This window comes from Spermophilus citellus, assembly GCF_964194105.1.
Source record: "Spermophilus citellus genome assembly, chromosome: 11".
Taxonomy (NCBI): domain Eukaryota; kingdom Metazoa; phylum Chordata; class Mammalia; order Rodentia; family Sciuridae; genus Spermophilus; species Spermophilus citellus.
The window spans coordinates 46,284,778-46,311,670 of NC_138192.1; the positions used below are offsets into that span (position 1 = coordinate 46,284,778).

The window sequence follows — 26,893 nt, forward strand, 5'->3', positions numbered from 1 at the left end:
CAGGAGGAATAACATTAAGAGACATTGTACATCATAATGACTATGGTTACTAACAATCTATTATATGCTTGAAAAATATTAATAATAGATTTTCCATGTTAACATAACAGAAAAAAAAATGGTAGCTATGTGTCGGGAGCTACAAATAAATTACTGCTCTGAACTCCATAGCCTTGGACAGTTTGACTGCCACATGTGGGAATCTTTCCATGTGCAGGTGTAGAAAGACATGCCCATTTGCAGGTGGCCATTGTTAGTGGGATCTATTCCGTGCTTGGCATAGAATTTATGAGTTCAATCACTTTGAATTTAGATGCCTGCTAACCTTGGGTGAAAGAAATACCAGTGCACCCTCATAGCCCTGAGGTGCCAGCTTCCTGGAGGAGGAAGAATTACTACATAAGTGATAAGGCCCCCACCAGGCCAATTTTCCAAAGCCTCTTTCCTCTTGTTTATCTTAAAGAACCCTTCCATTGGAATTTCTCTGATGTGTTTCCCTACAAAATAAAGGTTGGTAGGCTTTCTCTCTTTGTTAAGGATCAGACCCATCAGGTCTTTTCCATCCATCAAGCCCCCACTTAAACTATTTTGAGTTCTTTGTTTTTATTTCTTAATACAATACTACTTCTTCAGACTTTTATTTCCAGCTGGCCCACACCTTTGAATGATTACTTATTTCCCTCCCTGAGCAGGATGCGGTGAGCTATGTAAGGTAACACACATGTTTAATGACTTGATTTAGCCATTCTACAATGTATATACATATAAAACACATCAAATAAAATAAATACAATTTTTACTTATCAACTAAAAAATAAAGCATGTAAATATCAGTACTTGATTGGGATAAGGATCATACATAGAAAGTTTCAGATACAAATGTCTGTACCCCTCTGCCAAAAGACATTAAAGTATTTGATTATCATATATCTAAAAGTGCGTAAATGCTAGAAACTCATTATATTAAATCTCTAGTTAAAATGATGCCTGCATTATTCTCTCTTTTTAAACAAACACTGAATTAAAAAGTAAATTTTTTGTATCAATATGGCTCCAGTATGAAATTTGAGTCAACGTCTATAGTTTAGGAATTGCAAACATTTTAAAGAAAGACAATTGCATGCTATTGGTTTTGTTGAGGGTCAGGATATATTCTTAGAAAATAATGCACCTTGGCAGTAAAGGTTGTCATGTTAATACAATGCCTAAATTAACATGCTTAATCTTGGAATTTCTATAAACCACAGTAACTTGTATTTACATTCTTTTCTATACATAGGGATGTTTATTGTGGAGAACAAAATAACTTTCTTTAATATATAAACCAAAATGTTTTCCAATTCCTTTGATAGTCTATTTAATTCAGTAATTTTTTTTAAAGAAAGAATAATGCAGGCATGTTTTTTTTTACCTGCTTTATACAAATACTATTCTGTATAGGTTGTCAATTAGAGTGAAAACAAAAACTATTTTTTAAAAAAATAGAGAGCTGTGAATCATTCAAAAACAGAAAGATTACAGTAGAAAGACTTTTATAACTTATTTTCCTTCTCATTGAGTTGATTAAATATTGCTTTCAAAAATAGAAATGAACTATGTGAAAAAATTTCCATTGTGTGTTAGACTTGGTAGTGACCAGTAGTGGAACATGGCTCATGCAAGTAATTTTCTAGAAAACTTAAATTTGAAACAGCTCTATAATTAGGCAGTGGAAAAAGTTCTATAGCTGAAAGTAGCAGTGCTATGCCAGAACACTCTCTTTCTTCCATACAATCCTAGGATCTTGAACTCAATTGTCAAGGCCAAATCAAGGCAACCATCCATTGGGATATTGAGGGAATTATCAGGATTGACTACCAGCATCTTCAACTTGACAGGACAATATTGGTGTGACCTATGGAGTGAACTGCAAAAGGCTATTAAGGAAAAGTCTGCTGATTGTCCATTACCACCTAAGTTATCTACGATGGCTTAAACGGTAGAATCTAACCATGCCCTGAAGACATAATTGGTAGTTACTTTACAGCAATTTAATAAATTGCCTAACAGTAAACAAAATCTGACTTTCAAGTATTTTCAGGATTTTAATACTGAGCAAAAAGTTAAAAAAATTCTAATTAGGATCCCATTCTATCCCTAAAAAGGAAAGTTTCATTCACTGTAAAACATTCTAAAAAAAAAAAAAAATTCCCATTTTTGCTTCCAAACTGGGAACATATTAAGTTAAAGATCAATTGCTACATGAAACAATGCAAATTTTCAACAAATAACCAGATTTAGGCAAAAGGAAAAAAAAACATACAAATTGTTGATGATGTCATTCTAACATTCTAAATGTGACAGTTATTAGAATCACACCAAAACATTACAACTTTTTTGTTATATCTAAAAGATTGTCATATAAAACCGTTTTATTTCAATTTTAAGAACCGATTAGAAAATACTTAAAATATACTTTCAATTTTCCAGGTGTGTGTGTAAAAGGAACTCTGAATTCTAAATTCAAACATTTGTCAATATACTCACGACAGTCATCAGGTTCATCAGATCCATCACCACAGTCGTCCACAGTGTCACATTTCCACCAGAATGGAATGCATTTATCAGTTTTGCAACGAAACTTAAAAAAAAATGAAGAAAATGTTGAAGAATCCAATGTGTCTATTAAGGGTATCTCATGAGTGTAGTACACCTTGTCTACCCACCCTCTTGCGCAGATGTGAATGTTGGTAGTCAGAGAACCTTCTGCAATAGTAAATAAATGCTCAACAAATAGCAAAATGATCTGCCAGGAAAGTACGTTGCTCAAGAAAACCCATTCAAACTCTGCACACAGACACTTCACTCACTGTGTTCCACAATAGCCCAGTTGAGCAGATGCTAAAGAGACCCTGTGGCCGCACAACCTAAAATATTTACTAACTAGACCTTTACAGAAAATTTGCCAAACACCAAATAGGGCAAAAAGGATCAGGAATATCAGGAAGAGACAGCACATGGAATTTAGTTAATTTGAATTAATTTAATTGAATTGTGTTTCATTAAAAATTTGGGTAATTCTGTTAACATCTTCTGTTCCTGTGTTCTTTAGCCTCTGAAGAAGGAGCTGAGGATTATCTAGAGGTACCTTTCCAACACTGTTGTGCTGTGGTTCCAGGAAAGTTCCTGAACATAGAAATACTGCCTTCACTCATAATGGTATTTTCTCCACATAAATATTAAGAATACTTCTTTAAGACAGTAGAGGTTGATAGTTATTTTCAGCTTTTAAATAACTTTCTGTGTCTGACCTAACATCCTCCCAAATGCTACGTAAAAGCCTCTGTATATGCTCTTTTCTTTTAAAATATTTTTTTTGTTCTTTTTAGATATAAATGACAGTAGAGTGTATATTGACATATTATACATACATGTATTTATAACTTATTCTAATTAGGATCCCATCCTTGCAGTTGTACCTGATGTGGAGTTTCACTGGTGGTGTGTTCATATATGAACATAGGAAAGTTATGTCTGATTTATTCTACTGTCTTTCCTATTCCCATTCCCCTCCCTTCCCTTCATTCTCCTTTCCACATAATAAGGGTGGGGAGGGAATAATAAAAGCTTGGTAGTATTGTTAAGTTTAACAGACCTGAACTATTAAGAATTCTAAAGCTAAGAATGCTGTACGATAACCTCTTGTGACCTACAGAAGAACTCTCAGCTCTGCTGGAGCCTGCCTATCCAATGCCTCCCACCAACATATTTGGTAAATGTATCTGTTTGATTTGTGACTTTCTTTTATTCACTGACTGTAATAGTTCATGTAACGACTTCCAAAGTGGAGCATTTTATTCACGGTAACATGAAAACATGTTCCTGGGCCTTTGTCATTCACATTTGACTCAGAATAAGCTATCTCATTTCCTCTGGGGCAGAAGCTATGTTTGCATCAAAAGTTGAATACTATTTTCATAAAGAAGGCCATCTGAACCCAAATTCATTCACTGAGCCAATGTAAAATACTACCATTCCTATCAAATTCACTAGTGGCCAATTGTATATAGTAACCAAAAAAATCCAATTTATTCCTTAGTGATCTCTGACCCAAAATCAATTTCTTTCTTAGCAACATTCAAGCAGAAAAATCTAAAGATAATCATACTTCTGTACAGACAATCATGTATGTGAAGTAGTTATAATTAAACAACTCATTTAAAATTGTTAAAACCAAGCAAGAAATTAATTTTAGTCAATTTATTCTTGTATCATTAAGTGATTTCCCTTCTTCATTTCAATAACAATTCAGTGAAAAGCATGCATTATAATATTCATCTGGCACTGAAAACATTAGTTTGATAATTTTCTAAAAGTTATTAATTTTCTTTTTGAAGTGTTTATGCTGTAATTCCCACACAAGTGAAGAGCTGGCATTTATCTTAGCATGTTATATAGAACAAAAATTTGCAATAGAAAACTGTAACCTTGGTTCCATTATCAGTGATAGAAATGGATTACCAATCCAAGAGTTTGTTCATTTAAAATACTGCTATTTTCTTCAAGTGAGAGAGAATTTGATGTTAGCTTTTGCTGTAACAGTCTGGACAGCAAGGAAGTGATTCAGGATACAATTACATTAAACATAAGAGTGGATTTTTCTTCCAGTAGCAAGGTGGAAGGAATAGAGCACAATGAATCCAAGGAGAGATCTGACTATTCAACTGATTTTCTCATATTTGCTTAGCCTGTGGTCATGTCTGTTGTGGTTTTTCATAAATTACCAGAGGGAAAAAATTACCTTTATAGATAGTGACTGTCTGGGGATATGAGGCTGAATCTGAAAGCAATTGCCCTGAACATTAAATATTTCCAGTCATTACAGTATATCAAAGCACATTAGTAAGAGGATTTCAGGTCTCCTGTGCATCTTTAAAACATTCCCAATCAAGATTGGAAAAATATCTAAACTATGTCATTTTAAAATTTATTAAATATGCCTGAGTTAAACAAATGCCAACTATTAGAAATATAGATGACATGATTATTGCTCCCCATTTCATTTTTAATAAGTACATAAAATGGTTTTTTGAGTTAAGAGAAGCCAGGGTAAAATATACTTATGCTAACTATTCATACTAATCAACATTTTATTGTCTGAAAAAGACTTCTTCTATTTTGTGCCTGGGGTTCACTTTTTCATACTTAAATACAGTAACTTTAAAAAGACTAATGCTAAATACAAAACATTCTTCATGGTAAATGTTCTCTAAGACTAATATCTTAGTAAAATAAATTTTAAGGAGCCATAAAGAGACTACAAATATATATGTCTGAGGCTGAGTTAGCATTCACTTCTCTATTTTGATAAAAATGCAAATCTACCTATGGTGAAGTACAGTTGAAACATGAAGGATCTCCACATAAAAGATAACTAAAGTCATTTTAAAATTGACTGTTTCTGATTAAAATTATTTAAATAAAATGCCTATAATCACCAGTGTTATAAGAATTGGATTTAATTTTGTTTTTACCAGATTCTCAGATTATGTTTTTAATTTTAAGAAAATTATTGCTGTGATTTGCCTGTTTTTCTAAAACTCTATAGTAGTTAGGAACACATCATTGGAAGCAATCATAAGATGATAAAACAATCCTTAGTAACAATACATTTAAAACAATAATTTTTCATCAAAGTATTTAATGGTATGATTCTGAAATATCTAGATTCACTTTATTTAAATATCTACCTCTCTAAAAATTGTGCTTCTATAAATTGGTTGTTCTCTGAGAAGTTAAAAAGCATAGCTTTTTGTTTTTCCTCATCTGATCAGAAAGGAATCAGAGGTAAATATGTACATAAAGCAAACACTTGCAGAGATAAATACTAATGGGTTATCTCCAATGGATTGTATTAGTAGTTCATTTTTAACATTTTTCTTGAAGAAAAAAAATGAAATGATAACATTTTTTAAAGAAGTATGGCTATAAACAGAATTATTTGTTCCACATTTTTTATTTGTTCTGTCTTGCTATATTTTTATACTCATTAACACTAATGAAGGTACTTGAAAATTATAAATATTTAGTGTAATTTTTTATATGAATAATATTTTGGAATTTCCTGAGGTTTTCATTTAACTGACTGATCAGATGTTCTGGGCCTTGAATAAATATAATTATAGTTTTTTACAAAATATTTTGAAAAGTTTTTTTCATTTTACGTTTGTGGTAAGGCCAATGCCTTAGTACCTGTGTCTTTCTGTTGGAGATGCTCAACTGTGTTTCAAAATATCTTCTAGTCTACTCTATTTTCAGTTGGCCATTATGGCTTACCATAGTACACTGTGGCTACAGGGGGCATGGTATCTCCCAAGTCAGCACAAATCATGGAGCCTCAGGGGTGGGCCTCAACAGACTGACTCAGAGATCTCACCAGAGAAAGGGACCAAAGGTTGTTTCAGAATAATCTGGAAGCTAAAAATTTGCTAAACTAAATAACATTAATGAGAATTATATTTTAAAATTAAAGTGATATGATTTTGCGCTTAATTAGTTTACCGATGTTATACCTCATAGTGACTTTAATTTTCAGTTCTTTAAAAGGATGTATTTTATTTTAAAAAAAGAAAATACTCAGGGAGTTATAAGTAGAACAACATAGTATGAAGAAAGAAGCCTGTGACCTCTGCATTGAGCTAGACATCAGAACCTCCTGACAGCAGGCCACACCAATTGCACCCATATTCTTCTCAGGGTATTCCAGTTGCTGTAGAGGGAAAGGTGTATAACAACAATTATTATGCACCAGGAACCTTTCCCATTTAATCTTTATAACAAGGGACTGAACATATTATTGCTATTGTTTCAATGTTGCCTCCAAAACTCATATTGAAATTTGTCATTTTATAATATGGGGAGGCAGGACCTTTAAAACATTAGATAAGATCATAAGGGCTTCAATCTTATGAATAGATTATGTGTTTATCTGTCTGGGGAATGGGTTAGTTTTCCAGGGAGTAGCTTGGTTTTGAAGCAAGCCGTCTCACATGTGTCCTCTTGCCATTCCCTCCTGCTGCCCACTCCCACTTGCTTTCACTAGATGCAGCCCTTCCATCTTGAAATTGAAAGCCTCCAAAATTGTGACACAGAAATTTTGGTTCTTTATAAATTACCTTGTCTGTGTTATTCTGTTAAATATCAGACTTAATACAATTATCATCCCATTGAAAAGATGAGAAAATTGAGGCACCAAGAAGTTAGGTAACAACCCCATGTAATCCAGCCAGTTTAGAGCAGTCAGGATTATGGTCCCTGTGAGTTTGGCTTTAATCTGTGCTCTTAGCCACTACAAATGCTAACCCCTGGAAAAGCCAGATATCCTTCATTTTTTATGTGTGATACAGTTCTAATCTGAGAAGCAGGCTGAGTTAGCATTCACTTCTCTATTTTGAACTTAAACTCTAAGAGAATTAACGCTCTTGACATGAAGTCATTACTAGTAATTGGAAAAACAGCATATTCAAAGCATCAAATTACAAGACTAAACTAATTTAAAAAAAAAACAAATTGAGGCTTATTTAACAATTTTATCCCAAACAAGATAGTGATTCAAATGTAGCAAAGTGCCATTTAATAATATTTGTGACTATTGTCTGCAATTTGAAAATAATAAAATTAAATTCATCCAACTACCATTATGTACGTAAGTTTTTCTGGAAAATATTTTTTAAAAAATTAAAGTTTGAAAGATGAAATAGAGGTTTCAGAAGGGAACCATTTCAATAATTTTTAATTTTTAAAAATCTGAAGAATTATTCTGTATGTAACTCATCTTTTCCATGTCACCATCTCTGAGGAATGGGAGAGATGTGGAGTAGATTCATAAAATTTGCTTGTTTAAACTCCACACACCCTTGTTTACCCTGTGCTTCAATCATTTTGTCTTCTTAAATTATGTGAAATATCTGATGCTTCTACTAGGTCCATTTAAGATTTGAGCATTATTCTGCATGGATCTGTGTAAGATTGGTTTTTATTTTTGTTTGGTTCTTTTTGACCTCCATGTCCTAGTGCTTCCGTAGTCCCATTTTGAAAATATGCATTACATGGTTTCTTTCTCTACTCTGTGATCATTTCTACAAGGTGTAGAATGAACATTCATTCCATTCTAGACAACAACACAAAAAAATAATAATGCTACAAAAATGGTATAAGTACATAAGCAAACTCATCAAAAACATTTATAATAACTTGCCCATACATCCCATGAGATGATTTCCAGACCTCCACTCACCTGACTAGCTGTACAATTGGATAGACAAGTCCTGTTGTCAGCTGCAAGATAAAAGTTGGTGGGACATGCACAGGTGTGAGTCTTTCCAGGCGCTAGGAGGCACAAATGACTGCAACCACCATTGTTTATCATGCAGAGATGTTTTGAGACTACAAATGAGAAATAAAAAACAAAATAAAATAATCAAGACAAATTGTATAACATGGGAATAAAGATAAGACTTTTAATCTTCATAACTTAAATTCAAATAAATCTTTGTAAGCAAGCACTCATCAAGATTATTAATGTTTCTTATAAATGCTACTCATTGTCCAATAATATTAATTTCATATTAAATACATTTAAAGATTCTTTCTATAAAAACAAGCATATTAGTAGCAAACAAATTTTTCATTAAATAGAGACCATTAGCACTGTGGATGAAGACATACATGTTTAAAAATACAAATGTAAAATAAAACAGTGAAACAATGCTTTATAACCAATAGTATAGGGACTCTGCTTTCTAGTCCAGTTATGTATTGTCAATAAAATTATCAATACTTTTCCCACAAGATCTGACACAATTTCTATTGGAAATACTCTTGAGTAAAATTGATTTGTCATTTTTAGAACCTTAGCGTTCTTATAATTATACATATGTATATATATATATAATTATATATGAATGTATATATTATAAGTATATACATGTATATATACATTTCCTTCTATCCAACATTCCAGAAATTAAAAATCCTATAAATATGTTGTAAACAAATTATTTCAAGTATGTAATTTTCATTTTTCTGAATATGTGTTATTGCCATTTCAGCTTAATATGTTTTGAACAAACCAATAATTCTTTGTGCTATTATTGAGCTTCTAATCATATCCCTTAATAGCAGTACTTGATGTCAGCTGAATTCATCATATAAAATAACACTAAAATGTATAATCTGGTCATCTTTCTCAAAACAAAATTACACTTAACCTTGAAAGAATAAAAAATGGAATGTTACTGAAAGATGTTGATGCATTTATGGAAATCATGGAAAGAATAATTACCATCAGGTTGTCTATAAGAATGATACACCTGGATATCTGTGATGGCATGCCATGAGTTAATCAGTGAGAGTCTGTCTGCTCCCGAGGTTTTATGGGCACGGCTGAGTGACTTGGTTTTCCCATCAGTCCAGTAGATGTAGTCTTCAAACAATGTTAGTGCAATCACCCCTGGAATATCTTGATTAGGGACTGTAATAGGAGATGGTAAGATTAATGTTCAGTCTTGGAAGACTGCCAGTTAAAATATTCAATACTACATGGGCTGACAGATACAACTGCTACAGAACTTCATGTGAATAATTGCTGTGACAACCTGTCAGGCCTGCAAGGTTCTTTATTACTGGTTAAGAGAATGCAAGAAAGGGCTTAGGAGTTCACTTTGCTCAGATTTAGCTTGGTTCAACCTCTGGGAAGAAAATAAATATGAACCTGCTCACCATTAGTGGAAGGCTGCTTCACCAGAAACAAATAGCATCCAACATTTTAAAATTCAAAATTGGGAGAATATATATATTTGTTCTTAAATAAAATCCTAATCCTAAAATCTAAAGGTCATTGACCAATTCTCTTCTACATTTAAAATGATTAAATTAAATATCAAGGATGAAATGTATCTGCTACCTAGAAATTGACTACTATGAAACTACTATAAATCATTTAAGTCATTGAGGTTTTATGAGCTTTTTTTTTTACCTGCAAGGTGAGCGAAGGGTAGAAGTGTGGCAGATAACAAAACATTACACAGATTTAAGAGTTGTAAACTCTTTAGTTACAGGTTAAAAATTATAATTATGCCCTCATTATAGGCATGGACAATGAATTGAGCATCACAAAAGTGATTTATCTTTCCTTCAAGAGATTACAGGGTCCTATCAGGCAAATAAGATGTAATAAACCCTGTTTCATGTTTTGGGGTTAAATGATTTTATATAGTTTTATAATTTACTTTGTGCTTCCAGTTTCTCAAAACTAAGAAATAATAGAATTCAGAAGATAGAAATTCTCCAATATATAAAAACATTATAATAACTTTTTCTGTATTTTCAAATTTACTTTTTAATATTTCTAAGTGTTTTAATGAAAGATGATCTATGACTCCAGTAATATGTTCTTTTTTATTACATAGATTTTGATAATTGAGAAGGAATGTTTAGATTTGACTGCTCAGTACCAACTGAATTTGCTGATTTTAGGGATTTGCAGCCTTATTTTCAAAATGCTGAGGAAATTCATTTTAAATCTACTGATTTGTTATGTTTATTATGTCAAATGTGATCAGATAATTCACTATAATTCAGATAAAGTAGACATACAATGAATTAAATAGTAAACCTTTAAATAGATGGTGAATTATGTTCTTAACATCTAGCCAGAAACATACCCCAGACTAGATAATCTGCATATGATGATACAAAAACTTAAAATATTCAGATGTGCACACTTGATACGTTTTGAATTTTGACGTAAACATCCAGATGTACACACTTACTCATTTTTGTACTCTTATTAACATGGAGCAAACACTAAAATGATAAGTGGAGTTGGATAGAATGAAAGGAATAGTTTACCATTATGAATCATGTTTAAGCTATTGATACAAATTATTTCCCTCTCTTTTTTATCCTAGAAATAAAAATAAATGCCACAAAAAAATTAACAATTGGGTGGATCATGGGGATGGGTGATCATTATGAGGTTTTAACCCTGATATGTATGTTGGGAAACTGGGAAAAAAATGTAAAAAAATATGAGGTGCTGAAACATTGAATTTGTATATCTTTAGATGCAAAGGAAGTAATTTCAACATTAAATATGGGCACAAAAATCAATCATTTCTTTTTAAACTCAGTCCTTGAGAGATTCAATTAATTTCTGTGAAAAATGTAAAATTATTCTAAGAATTTGACAATAAGCATTTCAAAAATAGCAGAGTCTTTGCAATTATTCAGCAATAACTGTAGCTGATATTTATTAAGCACAGGCTTCAGAACTAGGCCAGTGCCTCTCCAAGTGTTTGGAGGTTCTTGTATCATATAAAAAGTATTATCAGGTGCAGATATCAATAGTTTTGAGGTTGAGAATTCTGCACAAGGATATTGACTTTATGTGCCTTAATGCATTTAGTATTTCCCAAAACTCTACTTACTGTAAGATAGGGGACTTCTCTTTGCAGTTGAGAAAACTAAAATTTGGAAAACCTAATAAAGGTGAGGTGAAAACATTAGTAAATGAAGGTAGTGGCATTTGAATCTAAGACACTATCTCTGGCTGCTGAGTTTTAATCCCTTCACCATCCTAGCTGAAGAAACCCAACTAAGTAGACGACATAAAGTAATGGGAAAATTTCATAAACAACTTATTAAACACAGTTTATTTAGTGTCTTGGTTGCAATTGCATTGTTATTGTTTCTAGACATGGGACAATTTACGTACGTGAATACCCTCCACCCATCAGAAACTCGTGTTATGAAAAAATGATAACTTAAAGGAAATCAGAAAAGTTAATTCTTACTTCAGAAAAATATTACATAGATGAGTGTACCAAGTACATTTAAAAAGTCAGGTTAAAATGAGGAAAATTAGTCTATTTGCCCAAAGTGGCCATCTGTTTGTTTCAACTCCTTGTTTGATGCTGGCAGAGAAGAACAGGACTGATACTAGCAGCTTTGGAATCCCATTCCAGGTCTGCTCATTTGGTAAACATGCTTACTTCCGGAACAACATCAAACACAACCACCAGAGTATTTGTCCTAGAGAAAAACTAAAAATACCAACACGGACAATCCTAGACCCATACATATGATATACCCTGGCTCCATCTGTCCAGTCTTTTAAGAAACAGGGACAAGCTCTTTTAATACCACAAGCAACACCAATGGAAATCAGGCAAAACAAAAGAAACCAAAACAAATGAAAATCTTCACATAATGCCCCTTTTTTACTATTTAGCTTATAACTTAGCAGTATGCTTCATTTCCTCCTTAGGGCCTAAATCTCTTCTAGAAGAGTTAATTGACTATCTGCTTAAGTTTCTGGAAAAAAAAAACAAACTTATATTAACTATTTAATGATAAGTATAAATAAATAAAAGTATTTTCCCTTTTTTTATTTTCTATCAACATATGAAGAGTTCAATCTACATTACAATTAAATTAAAAAAAATATGTTCTGGGCTAAAATGTCATTTATTTTCATACAAGAAACTTTTCTCATTCTGAAATAATAGAAAGAAAGAAAACAAAATAATTGGTTTTGGTTGTCTATTCATTTTTACGTTACGCACATTTATATATACATGTGATATATGTCTTTATCTACTATTTATGTATGCATGTACTTATGTGTAGCAATACGTCACACATAGAAACACATAAGAGCAGCATACAGATGTATAACAACATAGTGTGACAGTAGGTGGAGATGACAAACATGCAGTGTGATGGTTCAAGAGGAATGCTGCATAAACTCTAACACTGAGATGTGGCTGATTTTAGAGGAATAAGTAATCAGTGCTTTTTCAAAATGATGATACCTATGTTTCCTAGAGAAAAAATATTACAAGTGGTATTCCCATGTAAGACTCTATTTAGTTAATTAAAAGAAAAATGTGAAGAGTAAATTTAAGGAACCTTTTATTTACAGGTATCCTGTAGACACATGCAAAAAAAGAAAATTAGAACTGCTGAGAAGGCTGTAGTTTAACAGCTACTTATCATATATATAAAGCCCATTTTAAAGCTGCTTACTGTAGTTATGCTTCTGCTCTATGTAACAGCATTATTTATTGAACTGTTTCCAGCATTTCACTCAAGCACTAGTTTCCTAATTTTCATCTCATAGACTATATTTCAGAAGAAGGGAGTTGATATTTGGCAAAATCATCATCATCATCGTTATCATCATCATCATCATCATCATCCTCATCATCATCAAGGAAATATTCTCTTGTGGAGTTTCTCCCTTTTAGTCTGATTGGCTGGCATCCTGCTAAGGCTTCATGGTCATTGTGACAGACAGAAGAGGGGGTAATCCAGACCATGCTCTTTTCTGAAGTGCTGCCTCTAAACCAGAGACAGCCTATCTGAATACACCTGATGAGTCATTTCTTTGAATAGTATTTATCATGCCAAACAAGTACCTTCCTGGATAACCTCATTCTAATTTTACATTTTCACTAATATAGAGCAAACATGTACAAGAACCAGAAATTTCATTGTGTTATAGGAGGGCATAATACTGGGATACCAACAGAAGGGACATGAATTTGCACAGTGGATTAGTACTTAGACATTTTATCAGTGATGTCTATTTTTTTCTCCAATTTCTCTTCCAAAGTTTATGTTTAGGATCCAAGTACTATTTCCAAATAATGATTTATGGCCAATGATTACTGGAATTTATTACTTAAAATGTCTATAAAGACTTTCCAATACTTTCGAATGTAAAACATAATTTACAGAATGCAAACATTATATTCTATAATTATTTTATGATGGAATAAAGATAAAGAAATAACTAGAGTGTAGAATTGATTTATTATGAATTGTTATATTGTGTTTGGAAGAAAATACTTAAACAAATTGTGATACTTTATGGTCAAACTGAACCTTGATATAAAATTTACGATGAAAAATTAATCTCCCAAGACTTTAAAATTAACAAGACCACCAATTAATTTTTTCCACTTTGTGAAATATATTTTAAGACTCTTCTATTTTTTCATTCTTGATGCCTTTACCCCAAATAAAAGTTCATATATCCTCAAAATCAAAAACTATTTGAATTTTTCTCCTTTAATCAAGCATTCTACCTATGAGTTTGTTGTTTGTTGTTTTTGTTTTTTTTTTTTGTTGTTTATTTCTTTTTTGCACATGCTAGGCAAGGATACTATGGCTATCATATCATCAGCCCTTTTCTCCTTGTTTTGAATGTCTTCAGTCTCTTTTGAACAAGTCACAGTTCCAGCAATAAACAGAAAACACACCTTCAAATGATAATTGAAAAATTTAATATTGAAATTATTTACAGAGGTAGGGTCCTAACTAAAGGACCAATTGCAGATTATTTTTCCTAGATCTTTTGCCAGAACCTGGTGAAAAAAATGCAGCTGAGAGAAAAAAGTCACTCAACAAGAAGAGTAGCCATTGGTGGACGAACTCAGTCACTGCTAAATAAATGTGGTTGGTCTGGAAGGAAAGTGGGGTGGATAAACATTGAAACTTCCCCTTTGTCCACCACCTAATGTTCTGCCAATGCATTCCACAGAATAAAGTCTACTTAAGACCAGAAGGGAAAAGAACCTGGATGATGTAAATCATAGCAACCAGCCTTCCAGCACCTGGAACAGGGCAAAAGAGGCAAAGATGGGAAAATAAGATTCCCTGAAATTAAAATTCCTTATATTTTTTTTTAATGTTGCATATCCCCCACCCCCTGTCATGGATCAAAGCCATCAATGATACCATTCCCTTGGCAATAGGGTACAAATGATTTAGCCTGACTAGAGCACCTACTGTCTTCAGAAAAGACTAGAGCACCTTTGTTTTGAGAGAACCCACCACTAACAATTCCCTCTGATATGTTTACAGAAGGATAATATCACACATAAATAGGGAAGCTGGGCATGACTAAAATAGCAAAACACACACACACACACACACACAAAAAAAACATAAAAGGAATACATGAGGGCTGGGGATGTGGCTCAAGTGGTAGCACGCTCGCCTGGCATGCGTGCGGCCCGGGTTCGATCCTCAGCACCACATACCAACAAAGATGTTGTGTCCGCCGAGAACTAAAAAATAAATATTAAAAATTCTCTCTCTCTCTCCTCTCTCACTCTCTCTTTAAAAAAAAAAAAGGAATACATGAAACAAGGAAAAACAAGCATCACTGAAGAAAACAAGGTGAGATTAAATGAAGATTATAAAACTGTATAGGCTAGGACAAAACTGCAAAGGCTTAGACTGTGGTAACAAAGTGGGTCATCATGCCAGAGAAATTGGAAGACAGTGGTCAGTAGGTGGAAGACAGTGGTCAGTGGATGTGGGTGGATAATGGTCTCTCATTTACAAAAAACAACAGAGTAGAGTGAGTGGGTGGGAAAATGGCCAGGGTATACTAATCTTCAGAGAATGACTGCTGAGCCAGTAGCTTTAGTTACAAACACCACAACAAAACAGTGTGCTTTATGTAATCTCAGAGCCAAGGACATCTGTTCTTTGTCAGTAATTATGTCCCCTTCAGCTTTGCTTGCAGATTTTTTTATATAATTTTTTCCTCTGAACCATCAACAGTAAGCTACAAGATGTTGCATTTATTGTTATCCTCTATAGCCATTTTGCCTGCCTACTCTAGTGCAATTGTGCTTAACGGTAATGAATAGCACCAAAAATAGATTTTCAGGCAAATGGAGTCAAAATTCATTGTTTAAAATGAATAGCAGTATTAAGAAATGACAGGAACACTCATGATAGATAGTATTTTCAAATATTTTTATAGACTATTGAAAAGATATTTTTCCAATAAAAAAAATCATGGTTCTTCAATGTTTTGCTAGGGAAGAAAAACAATGTTCTTTCATTCAATATACATCATATGGCACAGCTGATCTAAGCTAATACCACCTATTACAAGAGACTGCCTTTTCTATATTGATACTTGATCAAAGGTCCAAACTAAAGTTGTGTGTCTCTCTATAGTGTGGTAATTTGTATTACCACATTATAACTTTTTTAAATGCATCACTTTTATGAAGGCAATATTAAAAATGAATACAGTATTTAAGTCACTATTAAAAAGGCCTAAGTAATTCATGCTCCATATTTTTGTGACATTTCTTGCATCATTTTGTCCACCTTCTAACCTCAAATAATATATACTTTCTATGTCATCTAGAAATATTAGTGTTATCACAACTCAGTTTTTCCCTCCATCTCACCTATTTTTAAATTATCACAGTAGGAAGTCAGATATGGCTATTTCAATAATTTAACACCTAAAAGGAATAATGCTGTTAATGAATGTGGACTTAGGTGAAGTTATATGAAGTGGTTAGAGCAGACTGTGAAAATGAATTCTGAGAACTAGACTTTTCCTGGAAATATCATCTCTTGAAATGACATTGCTTTCCATTCTTTGAAGCAAGCAAAGCAACACTGTTTGATGCACTGGGTAAAGGGAGATTTCTGTTACTGTGAAATTCTGAGGGCCTTTCTGTTGCTGATACCAACCTTCACATGCCCTTGGAAATGTGTTTTCTGAGCCTGGCTTTCAGTATATATCATAAGTATAAGATTTATGATATTCTACACACATGTGCCTTAGGAATATCTTTGTTAAGAAAATCCTAAAGAAAACTGAAGATGATAAAGAGTACTTTGTCATTGAACAGATATCAAGTACAGGCATTTACATGAATGCAGCATCTGGCCTTCTAACATTTGTGCAAATAAATATGCTTGTAGGATAAAAGCAGAGAGAAGTGTAATACATTACAAGCAAATGAGTTCTAGGGAGTCTTAGCTATAAAAAGGGGTAAGTAATGGAATTGATAGGCTGTCCTTCTCTGCTCCAGTTTCAACCTCAGTCAATTCATATTAAGAAATGTATTCTGTGAATAAGAGGATTAACCAATAGTGTAGCAAAGGAATTACCTAGATTAGGGAGTAACTGGACCTGAGGTGAATGTACTGATTCCCAAACTACTCCTCCTGTGTGAATATTGCAATACCTCATATTTGAGATAGATGAGGTTGTTAAAAGTGATTGAAAATTCAAACTAGGATAATGTTTTAAATGTCCCCATATTAAGAAGTATATCAAACACATATGACATTAGCAAAAAAAAAAGTATAATCTATTTAAACACACATGAAATTTAATGTAGCATGTCCTATTCAAGGGACAAAACTGAAAGATATGATTCACACTGAAATTCTGAGACTTTTTAGAAATGGCAGTTAATTTCAATTTATTTTCCTGGTTCAGGAACACTTCTATAGTAACTGAATTGTATTTTGCTTCCTTTCATTAATTTTTATTGTATTGTAAACAGTAGCACATCAACACTGTTGGCATAAAATAGCCTGTGAAGTCTACTGTTTGTAATGGACTGTGAATGATAGGGATATTTTTTCAAAAGTACTGAAACGCAAAATCTTACCAAGTATGAAACACTCTAGAATATTATAAAATAGTAGGGGGCTGCTCATTAGGTTTCTTCTCTTTCTTAGCGAGCTTTGGTGGATATTTAAATTTTCTAAAGTCTCCAATGCAACAGCTATTAAGTTTTAAGAGGTACAAAAGAAAAACATCCCCCTTTTGTTTTCTTTCCTCCTTTTTTTTTCCACGTCGGAAGAGAACCTTTTAAATGTATTTTATGCCATTTCACCAGTAGCATGCTGAGATCTGGATTCCTTTTCCAACATTAATAAGACTATCACTGCATGGGTAATGATTTAGATTTTTAAATCCAAACACATTACTACTCCCTCACAACATAAACTGAATTCCCAGAGCAATATACTAACAATAGAGTTAGACTACAATACTGACACTTTAATATTTAGATTTTCAGGTCTCCAGATATAGATGTAGTTATTCTTTAAATGAAGAGTCCTAGTAACATAAGTGCATGGAATTTTATACAGTTTGTCCAAAGTACAACAGACACTTCAATGATAGTCTATAACTTACTGTCATACCCAAACAGAGAAATTAGCAGTTACGACTATAAATTTTTCTAGTATGTTGTATAAACTATGTATAAACTATGTATAAACAACCAACTTATTTAATATAAGATTAAACCATGTAGTGATATGCTGAAAGGTACTTTGGAAAAAATTACTGTGGAACACATAAACTTAGAATCTCAAATTTGAAAATAACTTTGTCTTACCTTACCCTTATATATTTACTTTTCAGAAAGTATTTTCAGCCTTTGTCAAGATACTGTTTGATCTTAAATTCAATGGTACAAAAAAACCAAAAACTAAGAATCACATATGATTTTCTTTTTTTTTTTACTTTGAAATAATTAGAATGAAATTTCAGTCTAAATAGAATTTTCTCACATTTAATTTTATTTTAAATAAATTATGTCATAATTAAGTGGAAAACAGAACTTCTAAGCTAAGACAAATATGCAGAATTATTGTTAAAATATTTTTAGAAGATACTTGTAAGTTGTGTTGTATAGACAGACAAATCATTTGAAAAAAAAAAAAAACTGTACATTTAGGAATACCCAAAATCAATAACAAGAGATCTCAAATGTCACAGATTCTGTAACATGAAATTCAAAATAAGAATTAAAAGCTTGTCTACATGCAGGAGATGTAGTTATTAGGAAATAGCAAATTGCAATGTCAAACTACTCCACTAAAGCAGGGTCTCAATGGTGATACCCCCCACCCGCCCATTTGAAATGTGAATGCCCAATGTAATAGTTTATAAGGTGGGTCTTTGGGAAGTGATCAAGTCATGATGACTTTACCTCCATACGTGGGATTATAAAAAAGACACTAGAGAGCCACCTTTCTCTTCCACCATGTGGGGACAAGCAAGCAGGTGCCACCTGGGAAGCAGTGAGAGTCCTCACCAGCCATTGAATCTACCAATGATTTGTTCTTGGACCTTTAGTCTCTAGAACAGGGGCAATAATTTTTTTGTTATTGTTGTTTATAAATTGAACAGGTATTTCATTATAGAAGCGAAAGCAAACTAAGATGCAGGGAATAGGTTTTCAAGCAACTTTATCATTCTCCCCAGAGAAATGAAAAAAAAAAGGGCTTCAATAAAATATATTGATTCTTTTATAATCATATGTTCTGGTTGCTGAAATTAGTAGACATTTGATTGTTCCTCGTATATGATACAATTTATGTTCACTATTAAAAACAACTTGAAGGCATTCAAGTGGACACACCTGTATTTATGTAAGTGTGAACTTCTGTTCTAGCACTTTTTATTAGAGACTATAAACCCATGGGCATCACATTTTCACTTATCTGTTCAAAAACATGGAACATGAATCATGAAAGGCATGCAAGCGTTGTTGTCAGATCATTATGGGTTAAAATTCTGATTAACTTGATTACTAGTTTTATGGCTTTTGTTAAAATATTTAATTTCGGGGCTGGAGATGTGGCTCAAGCGGTGGCGCGCCCGCCTGGCATGCGTGCGGCCCGGGTTCGATCCTCAGCACCACATACCAACAAGGACGTTGTGTCCGCCGAGAACTAAAAAATAAATATTTTTTAAAAAATTCTCTCTCTCTCTCTCTCTCTCTCTCTCTCTCTCTCTCTCTCTCTCTCCTCTCTCACTCTCTCTAAAAAAAAAATTTAATTTCTTTGAACCCATTTTCTTGATGTAAAATGGCTTTCATAGCAATTATTCCGCAGAATTGGAAGATGGGGTGATTTAAAAAGCGAGCACTGCATTACACAAAGTCCTTTAGACATGGTAGAATTCTAATAAAAATAATGAGTATGAGTATGGTTCTTGCTCTTTCAACCCAAGAAACAGACCAAAAAAATGGCCATTGAAAACCTAAATAATAAAAAACAGTGTGTGCCAAACATCTAGTAAAATGTGATGCTCAAGTATGTTTTTACGAAGAAGTTCTGATGTGCTATTGTATGGTGGTGTAATTATAGGTAATTATAACAAATTGTATATTTTAAAGACCTGTAAGAAAGCATTTTGAGTTTTCATTATAAAGGAATGATGAATGTTTGAGAAGACAGTTTCATTTAACCTGATTTAAACATTACACAATGTATACACAAATGGAAATATCAAGTTATCCCATTAATATGCACAAATTCTGTTTTATGTATCAGTTAAAAATAAATTTAATTTTAAAAAGAGAATATTCACTAATTTGATGGGTTCACAAGGATTAAAAGATGTTAATAACTGTTATGATAATACTCAGGGAGAACTGGGGCTTGAATTGGAAATTTGAGAGTCTCATCAAGACTAAATTAAAAAGCACCTAATTATTTTAGATTTCCAAATTCCCTCAGGCTTAAATTGAAGACTAATCTGAGATTAAAACTTGGAAGTTTGGCAACGATTCTAAAAATGTTGTTTGACTCACCTAGTTGGAGGTTTCATTTATACTTCTAAAATTCCCTTTGATGACATTTTTCTCAACACTCTTATTTCAATAGATTAGGAAACTGAGATTTGTGGAAATTATCTACACTGTTCAGGGTACAGAAGCTAGGTAGCAGTTGATCCCATCCCAAACCCACTCTCATTTTAGGTTTCCCAAACTTTAAAATCCCTGAAAGGTTTTTTTCTCCACATTTCACTTAAAGATTTGTACTTCAGCAAAGTTTTATTTCTTCTTATTCAAAACAAAAGCCTAAAATTCCCTGAGTAATTATCTGTGAATGTGGGAAGTAAAGATCAGACCTAAAGATACAGACTTACAAAATAGTATTATTCACATATTTAGAATCATATTAAGAACTATTCTCTCTCTCTCTCTCTCTCTCTCTCTCTATATATATATATATATATATATATATATATATATATATAAATAAATGAATATCTGAAGAGAATCTTTAAATTGCAAGTCCCTCAATAGGACTATTTTGTGTTTCAAGAACAGAAGGACAGAGTTTCACTTATCTGCATTTTTTTTATTAGTTGCTCTTCTAGGTAAATTATTAGGTGTTCTGAAATGCATTTTAAGGAAAACTACAATAGAGCATGCTTTTAACCACATTTTTAAAATGGCTGTCTTCCTGATCCTGCTATCAAAATTAATGCACATCTTGGACTAGGGATGCAGTTCAGTGTTAGAGAGGATGCCTTGCATGTCTGAGGCCCTGGGTTCAATTCCCTCTGACAAAATAAGCAAGCAAGCAAGCAAGCAAACAAACAAACAAAAAAGAAGTCTCTATGCAAAACAGTTTTAAGATTCAGTAAGAACATTTAAGTTGGGCTCACATTAGTACATTTAATTCTTTAAAAATATATCAATATATATGAAACTAATAGATATAAAAATGGTAATTTTTTCCCCATAAGTGAATAATACTGCAAATCATTCACGTATTATTTACAAATCAGCTCCCAATATTTCTACTATTTTAATCTTACAGATCTCTCTGATTTTTTCTGCTAAATTACTGTTGAATCTAACACTGTATCCCTAGTCCCACAGCTATAATGACTTCAAGCATTTTCTCCTAAAATATTTTAACAGTCTCTAAATTGGTTGCCCTTCCAGGGTCTTTCATTTTCCATGCTGTTGTCAAATCTAATAACAGCACTCTATCAGCTAAACACCATCAATGGCTCCCTATGACCCAAAGGATAAATTCCAAATTACATAGCACACAAAGCTTGTCACAGTCTGGCCCCAATTTGCTCTTGTTCATCTAGTGTCATTATCTCCCTCTTATATGACTTCCAGTCATAGCCAAATTGTGTAAACCACATGCTGTTTCAAGACCCCATTACATCTTTGCACATGCCATTCCCTCTGTGTGAAGAATCCCTTCTTCTTTTTCCTATAAAGGAACTTTTACTAAACCTCTCAGACTGCTCACTTCCACAAGGCCTTCCCTACTCCTGTCTGCATTTCACAATGTTTTGCAATCTAATTTATGTCATTACCTGAATATCACTTTTTCCCCATTGAACTTTGTTTTGAAGACAGGGATTTATTTGTCTTTCAAACTCCAAGGCATAGCATAATGCATGGAACAAAAAGACAGGTGAGTAAATGTTGAATGAATTAAGAATGAATGAATGAATGGGGAAAGCAACAGAAAATAAATCAGAAAAAAAAGTTTAAAAATGAGCCAATGAGCATGTAATTTAAAAGAAGCTACCTGATGTAATAACCCAGTAGCATATAGCATACTGCATTGTATTACCATAATATTACTATTATATCACCTTATTTTATATTTTAGTAAAATACAATAGAATAGGAATTATGAAGAAAGTCATGTGACTAAGAGTCTGCCCTCATGCTCCTAAACTAGCAACATTCCAAACTAATGTATGTGAACTTTTTTCTCCTCCTCCTCCTCCTCCTCCTCCTTCTCCTCCTCCTCCTCCTCCTCCTCCTTCTCCTCCTCCTCCTCCTCCTCCTCCTTCTCCTCCTCCTCCTCCTCCTTCTTTGGCTTCATTTTACAATGTTGTATTTGTATTTGGTAGAAAGATGAGTTGGAGTTGAGGATATAGCAGAAGAAGAGAAATAGAAATTCACAAGCAAACTACAAGACATTATCTACCTTGGATATAATCTAAAATTTTAAGGCATAGAACTTAGAAACTTCAGAGTTTCTTAGGTTGGGCAAATGATAATAAATGATAACAAATAATACTTCATTTGCTGTATGCAATTACTCTATTGTTTAAATAAGAATGTATTTGGTAATAAAGCCATTTAAAATCATAAAATTTTATTCAAGGGTTAACTTTTTTCCACCATTAAAATTTGGCTTATGAAAAAGAGTCATTGTTCTGAAATTTCTCACTCTTCATATTCTCAAATTACTTTCATGAGTAACATGTACATTCTTCTGGCTAACTTGGATTGCAATTTTAACAAAATTAAAATAAGTGAGAACAATAATACCGGTCTTATCAAGAGAAAACAAGAGGTCAGTGACCAAAGTAACATAGAATTTATTGATATAAAAATCTCATTTTCCACCTACAAATATGCACAGCTTCCTCTTTTGTTTATGTGACAAGTGCAAAGAGGAGAATAATCCAGTTCCTTTTTACGAATATGGCAAATGAAGGTCTCTTTCTTTCATTGGCTGTGAAGTTAGCATAATTCAGGGTAGCTACATTTAGCACCTCATTAGTAACTACCAGCTAATTATTGGCCTGTGTACTCAGGTATTGGCAGATGCCTGACAAGGAACTTAATGAATTTTTCATTAGTCTTTCTGTGAGAAGCTTCAGAAGAAAATATTTCTGAAGGAAAAATTCTCTTACTTTTCTTTTCTCCCCTTTTTGAGCCTCAAGATATTTTCTAAATCAAATTTTTTTAAAAAATAACATTAAGCTGGATTATTTGTCAGCCAAATAATTTGTTCATTAATACATTTTGTACAGTTTCTCTCTGATATACAAGTTCTTCTACCTGAAGACATTACCAGTACCATGACTGAAGGATACTTTGTTCATATGCATTTAATTTTGTATTGTTTTTCAGAAGATTAGTTGCCTATACATTGTACACTTTTAAAACAATAACCAGAGGGTGTAATCGATAGTTTTTAATGAACCTAGCATTTTTAAATAGTTTTTGACACACAAACATAAAAGGTTCAACTAAAATATACGTAAGTATTTTACACCATGGTATATTTTTAAACATTTACCTATGAAACAAAAGTTTCTGTAACTTTGTTGTATAGTTAAAATTTAGCTCAAATTAATACAATTGCAACAACCTTGTGCTCTTCATGAATGCTAAAATTGCGCAGGTTCATGGTTATATAGTTAATTGCCATAAAAAAAATTTCAATTATATCTTCTGAGAGTTATGCAGAATATTTCATTTGATTCTTTGGGTGAGATTTAACTTCTGAACTCAAAGTGTGATTTTGATTTTTCAATATTACTTTTGCTTTAATTAAAATCCTAAAGTAATCTCAAATTCTTCACTCAAATTGCATTTTTATGAATATTTTATCTCTATAATTGGAATGTCAACACTTAAATAAATGATTCATCCAAATATACTCATCATACCTCAATGCTCTTATCCTTAAGAAAGCATCTTTAAAAACTTTGTTGGCATTTTTATTTAAAAGGATGTATTTGATTACATATCAACTCAGAGAAATTAAGTTAAAATTCAAAGTGGTGTGGCCTCAGCACCTTTTACATTTCTTGGTTTGTTTGTTTGCTTTTTCCTTTTGAAACTCAGGGTCTTCATACTTCTCAGGACTTCACAGTGGAATGTTTCATGGTCTCATCTGACTTTTGACAAAAAGTTTTCCTCTTTCCTAAGCCCTCCTTTAGGAGTTCTGTGATAATCTTAATACCAGAGAAGAAATCAATCTGTTGGGATAGGCCATTCTAACAGGTTGACTTTATTTGGGAATACTCTGTAGAAGTTATATTTTATGCAATATTTAGAAATGAAAACACTTGAGAGTAAAGGGGAAATTAGGTCACCAAAAATAATAAAGAAACATTTTACTTCTTTATTCAGTAAAAATATAAGCTTAAAAAGCTTGTGCATTTAAAATATTTGAGGGTAATTTGGATCCTTTGTAGTTTCCACTATATCCATATCATATTTATCCATATTTCATTTATTGTCTAATAAATAGACATGAATGCTGTGAAAATACTTTGTGTGCAACCAGAGACTTGAAAATTTGTGCTCTATATTTATAATATGAAATGAATGGCATTCTTCCATCATATATAACAAATTAGAATATATAAATAATTTTTAAGAATTATATTTACTCAGGTTTTAAAAGGAAAACTGATATTCTATCAGATTGCAATAAAACTTCATATTTAGAAGTAAATATTCTGTTATTCCAAATCAGCTAGGATACATGAATATATTCATTTATAAAACTAGCACACATTTACTATAAATTTAGAAAAAAATAATTTGAAAAAGCATGAAGTATCAAAATTGTTTATGTATAAATTATATAACTTCTGATAAATATATACAATTCTAACTTATTTATGCTTTCATAAAAAAATATAATAATGAAACCTTAAATTAAGAAATGTATTTGATGGGAGAAAGCATATAAATGAAATACATATTTCTAAAGGAACATTTTATGCACTGGTAAAATAATGACTCATGTATACTGCCAACCTTTGTGTCTATGAGATCCATCCATGTTGCTAAATTCAATGTGGTTTTCATCAGCCCAGTAGAGTCTTTGGTTGACATAATCTATTGTTAGTGCCATAGGTCTAGCAATCTTTGTTTCTATGACAACACTTTGATTGGTCCCATCCATTCCGACACGGCCAATGTGAGGATACTCACAGCAGTCAATCCAATACAAATACCTAGGAAAGAAAATCAATAGCCATTTTGTTTACAGCATTCTGGAAGAAAAATATCACATAAACATTACAGGAAGAGGAAACTGAAAATAACATTGAAAACCATCAGTGGGAGATAGGACAGTAAAGGGGGGAAAGTAACCAAAGAGGAAAACTAATCAGGTTTAGTAACATAAATAAACAAATAGGACTGGAGGAACAAACCTAATCTCAATAATAACCCTAAATGTTAATGGCTTAAACTCACCAATTAAGAGACACAGGCTAGTCGAATGGATCACAAAACAAGATCCAACAATATGTTGCCTACAGGAGACGCATTTGATAGGAAAAGATATACATAGACTGAAGGTGAAAGGCTGGGAAAAATCATTCCACTCATATGGACTGCGGAAACAAGCAGGAGTGTCCATACTCATATCAAACAAAATAGATTTCAAGCCAAAATTAATCAAAAAGGATAAAGAGGGACACTGCATACTGCTCAAGGGAACCATACACCAACAAGACATAACAATCATAAATATATATGCCCCAAACAATGGTGCACCTACGTTCATCAAGCAAACTCTTCTCAAGTACAAGAGTCTAATAGACCACCATACAATAATCATGGGAGACTTCAACACACCTCTCTCACCACTGGACAGATCTTCCAAACAAAAGTTAAATAAGGAAACTATAGAACTCAACAACACAATTAACAACCTAGACTTAATTGACATATATAGAATATACCACCCAACATCAAGTAGTTACACATTTTTCTCAGCAGCACATGGATCCTTCACAAAAATAGATCATATATTATGTCACAGGGCAACTCTTAGACAATATAAAGGAGTAGAAATAATACCATGCATCCTATCTGATCATAATGGAATGAAACTGAAAATCAACGATAAAAGAAGGAAGGAAAAATCATGCACCACGTGGAGAATGAACAATAGGTTACTGAATGACCAATGGGTCATAGAAGACATCAAGGAGGAAATTAAAAAATTCTTAGAGATAAATGAAAACACTGACACAACATATCGGAATCTATGGGACACATTGAAAGCAGTTTTAAGAGGAAAATTCATTGCTTGGAGTTCATTCCTTAAAAAAAGAAAAAACCAACAAATAAATAATCTCATACTTCATCTCAAAATCCTAGAAAAAGAAGAGCAAAATAACAGCAAAAGAAGTAGAAGGCAAGAAATAATTAAAATCAGAGCTGAAATTAATGAAATTGAAACAAAAGAAACAATTGAAAAAATTGACAAAACCAAAAGTTGGTTCTTTGAAAAAATAAATAAAATTGACAGACCCTTAGCCATGCTAACGAAGAGAAGAAGAGAGAGAACCCAAATTACTAGCATACGGGATGAAAAAGGCAATATCACAACAGACACTTCAGAAATACAGAAGATAATCAGAAATTACTTTGAATCCTTATACTCCAATAAAATAGAAGATAGTGAAGGCATCGATAAATTTCTTAAGTCATATGATCTGCCCAGATTGAGTCAGGAAGATATAGAC

At 32.6% G+C, this 26,893-nt stretch overlaps 1 protein-coding gene across 1 annotated transcript in view; it reads right to left on the minus strand.

Moving 5' to 3' along the window:
- Positions 1 to 26,893, minus strand: part of LRP1B (LDL receptor related protein 1B) — a gene marked incomplete at its 3' end in the record, with an annotated part of 1,847,377 nt that overhangs the window by 188,465 nt on the left and 1,632,019 nt on the right. The window contains exons 60-63 of the mRNA XM_081262419.1: positions 25,170 to 25,369; positions 9,323 to 9,511; positions 8,276 to 8,424; positions 2,527 to 2,620 (exon numbers count right to left, since the gene is read on the minus strand). Of these exons, the coding sequence (XP_081118545.1) occupies positions 2,527 to 2,620; positions 8,276 to 8,424; positions 9,323 to 9,511; positions 25,170 to 25,369 (632 nt within the window). The remainder of the gene's footprint in view (positions 1 to 2,526; positions 2,621 to 8,275; positions 8,425 to 9,322; positions 9,512 to 25,169; positions 25,370 to 26,893) is intronic.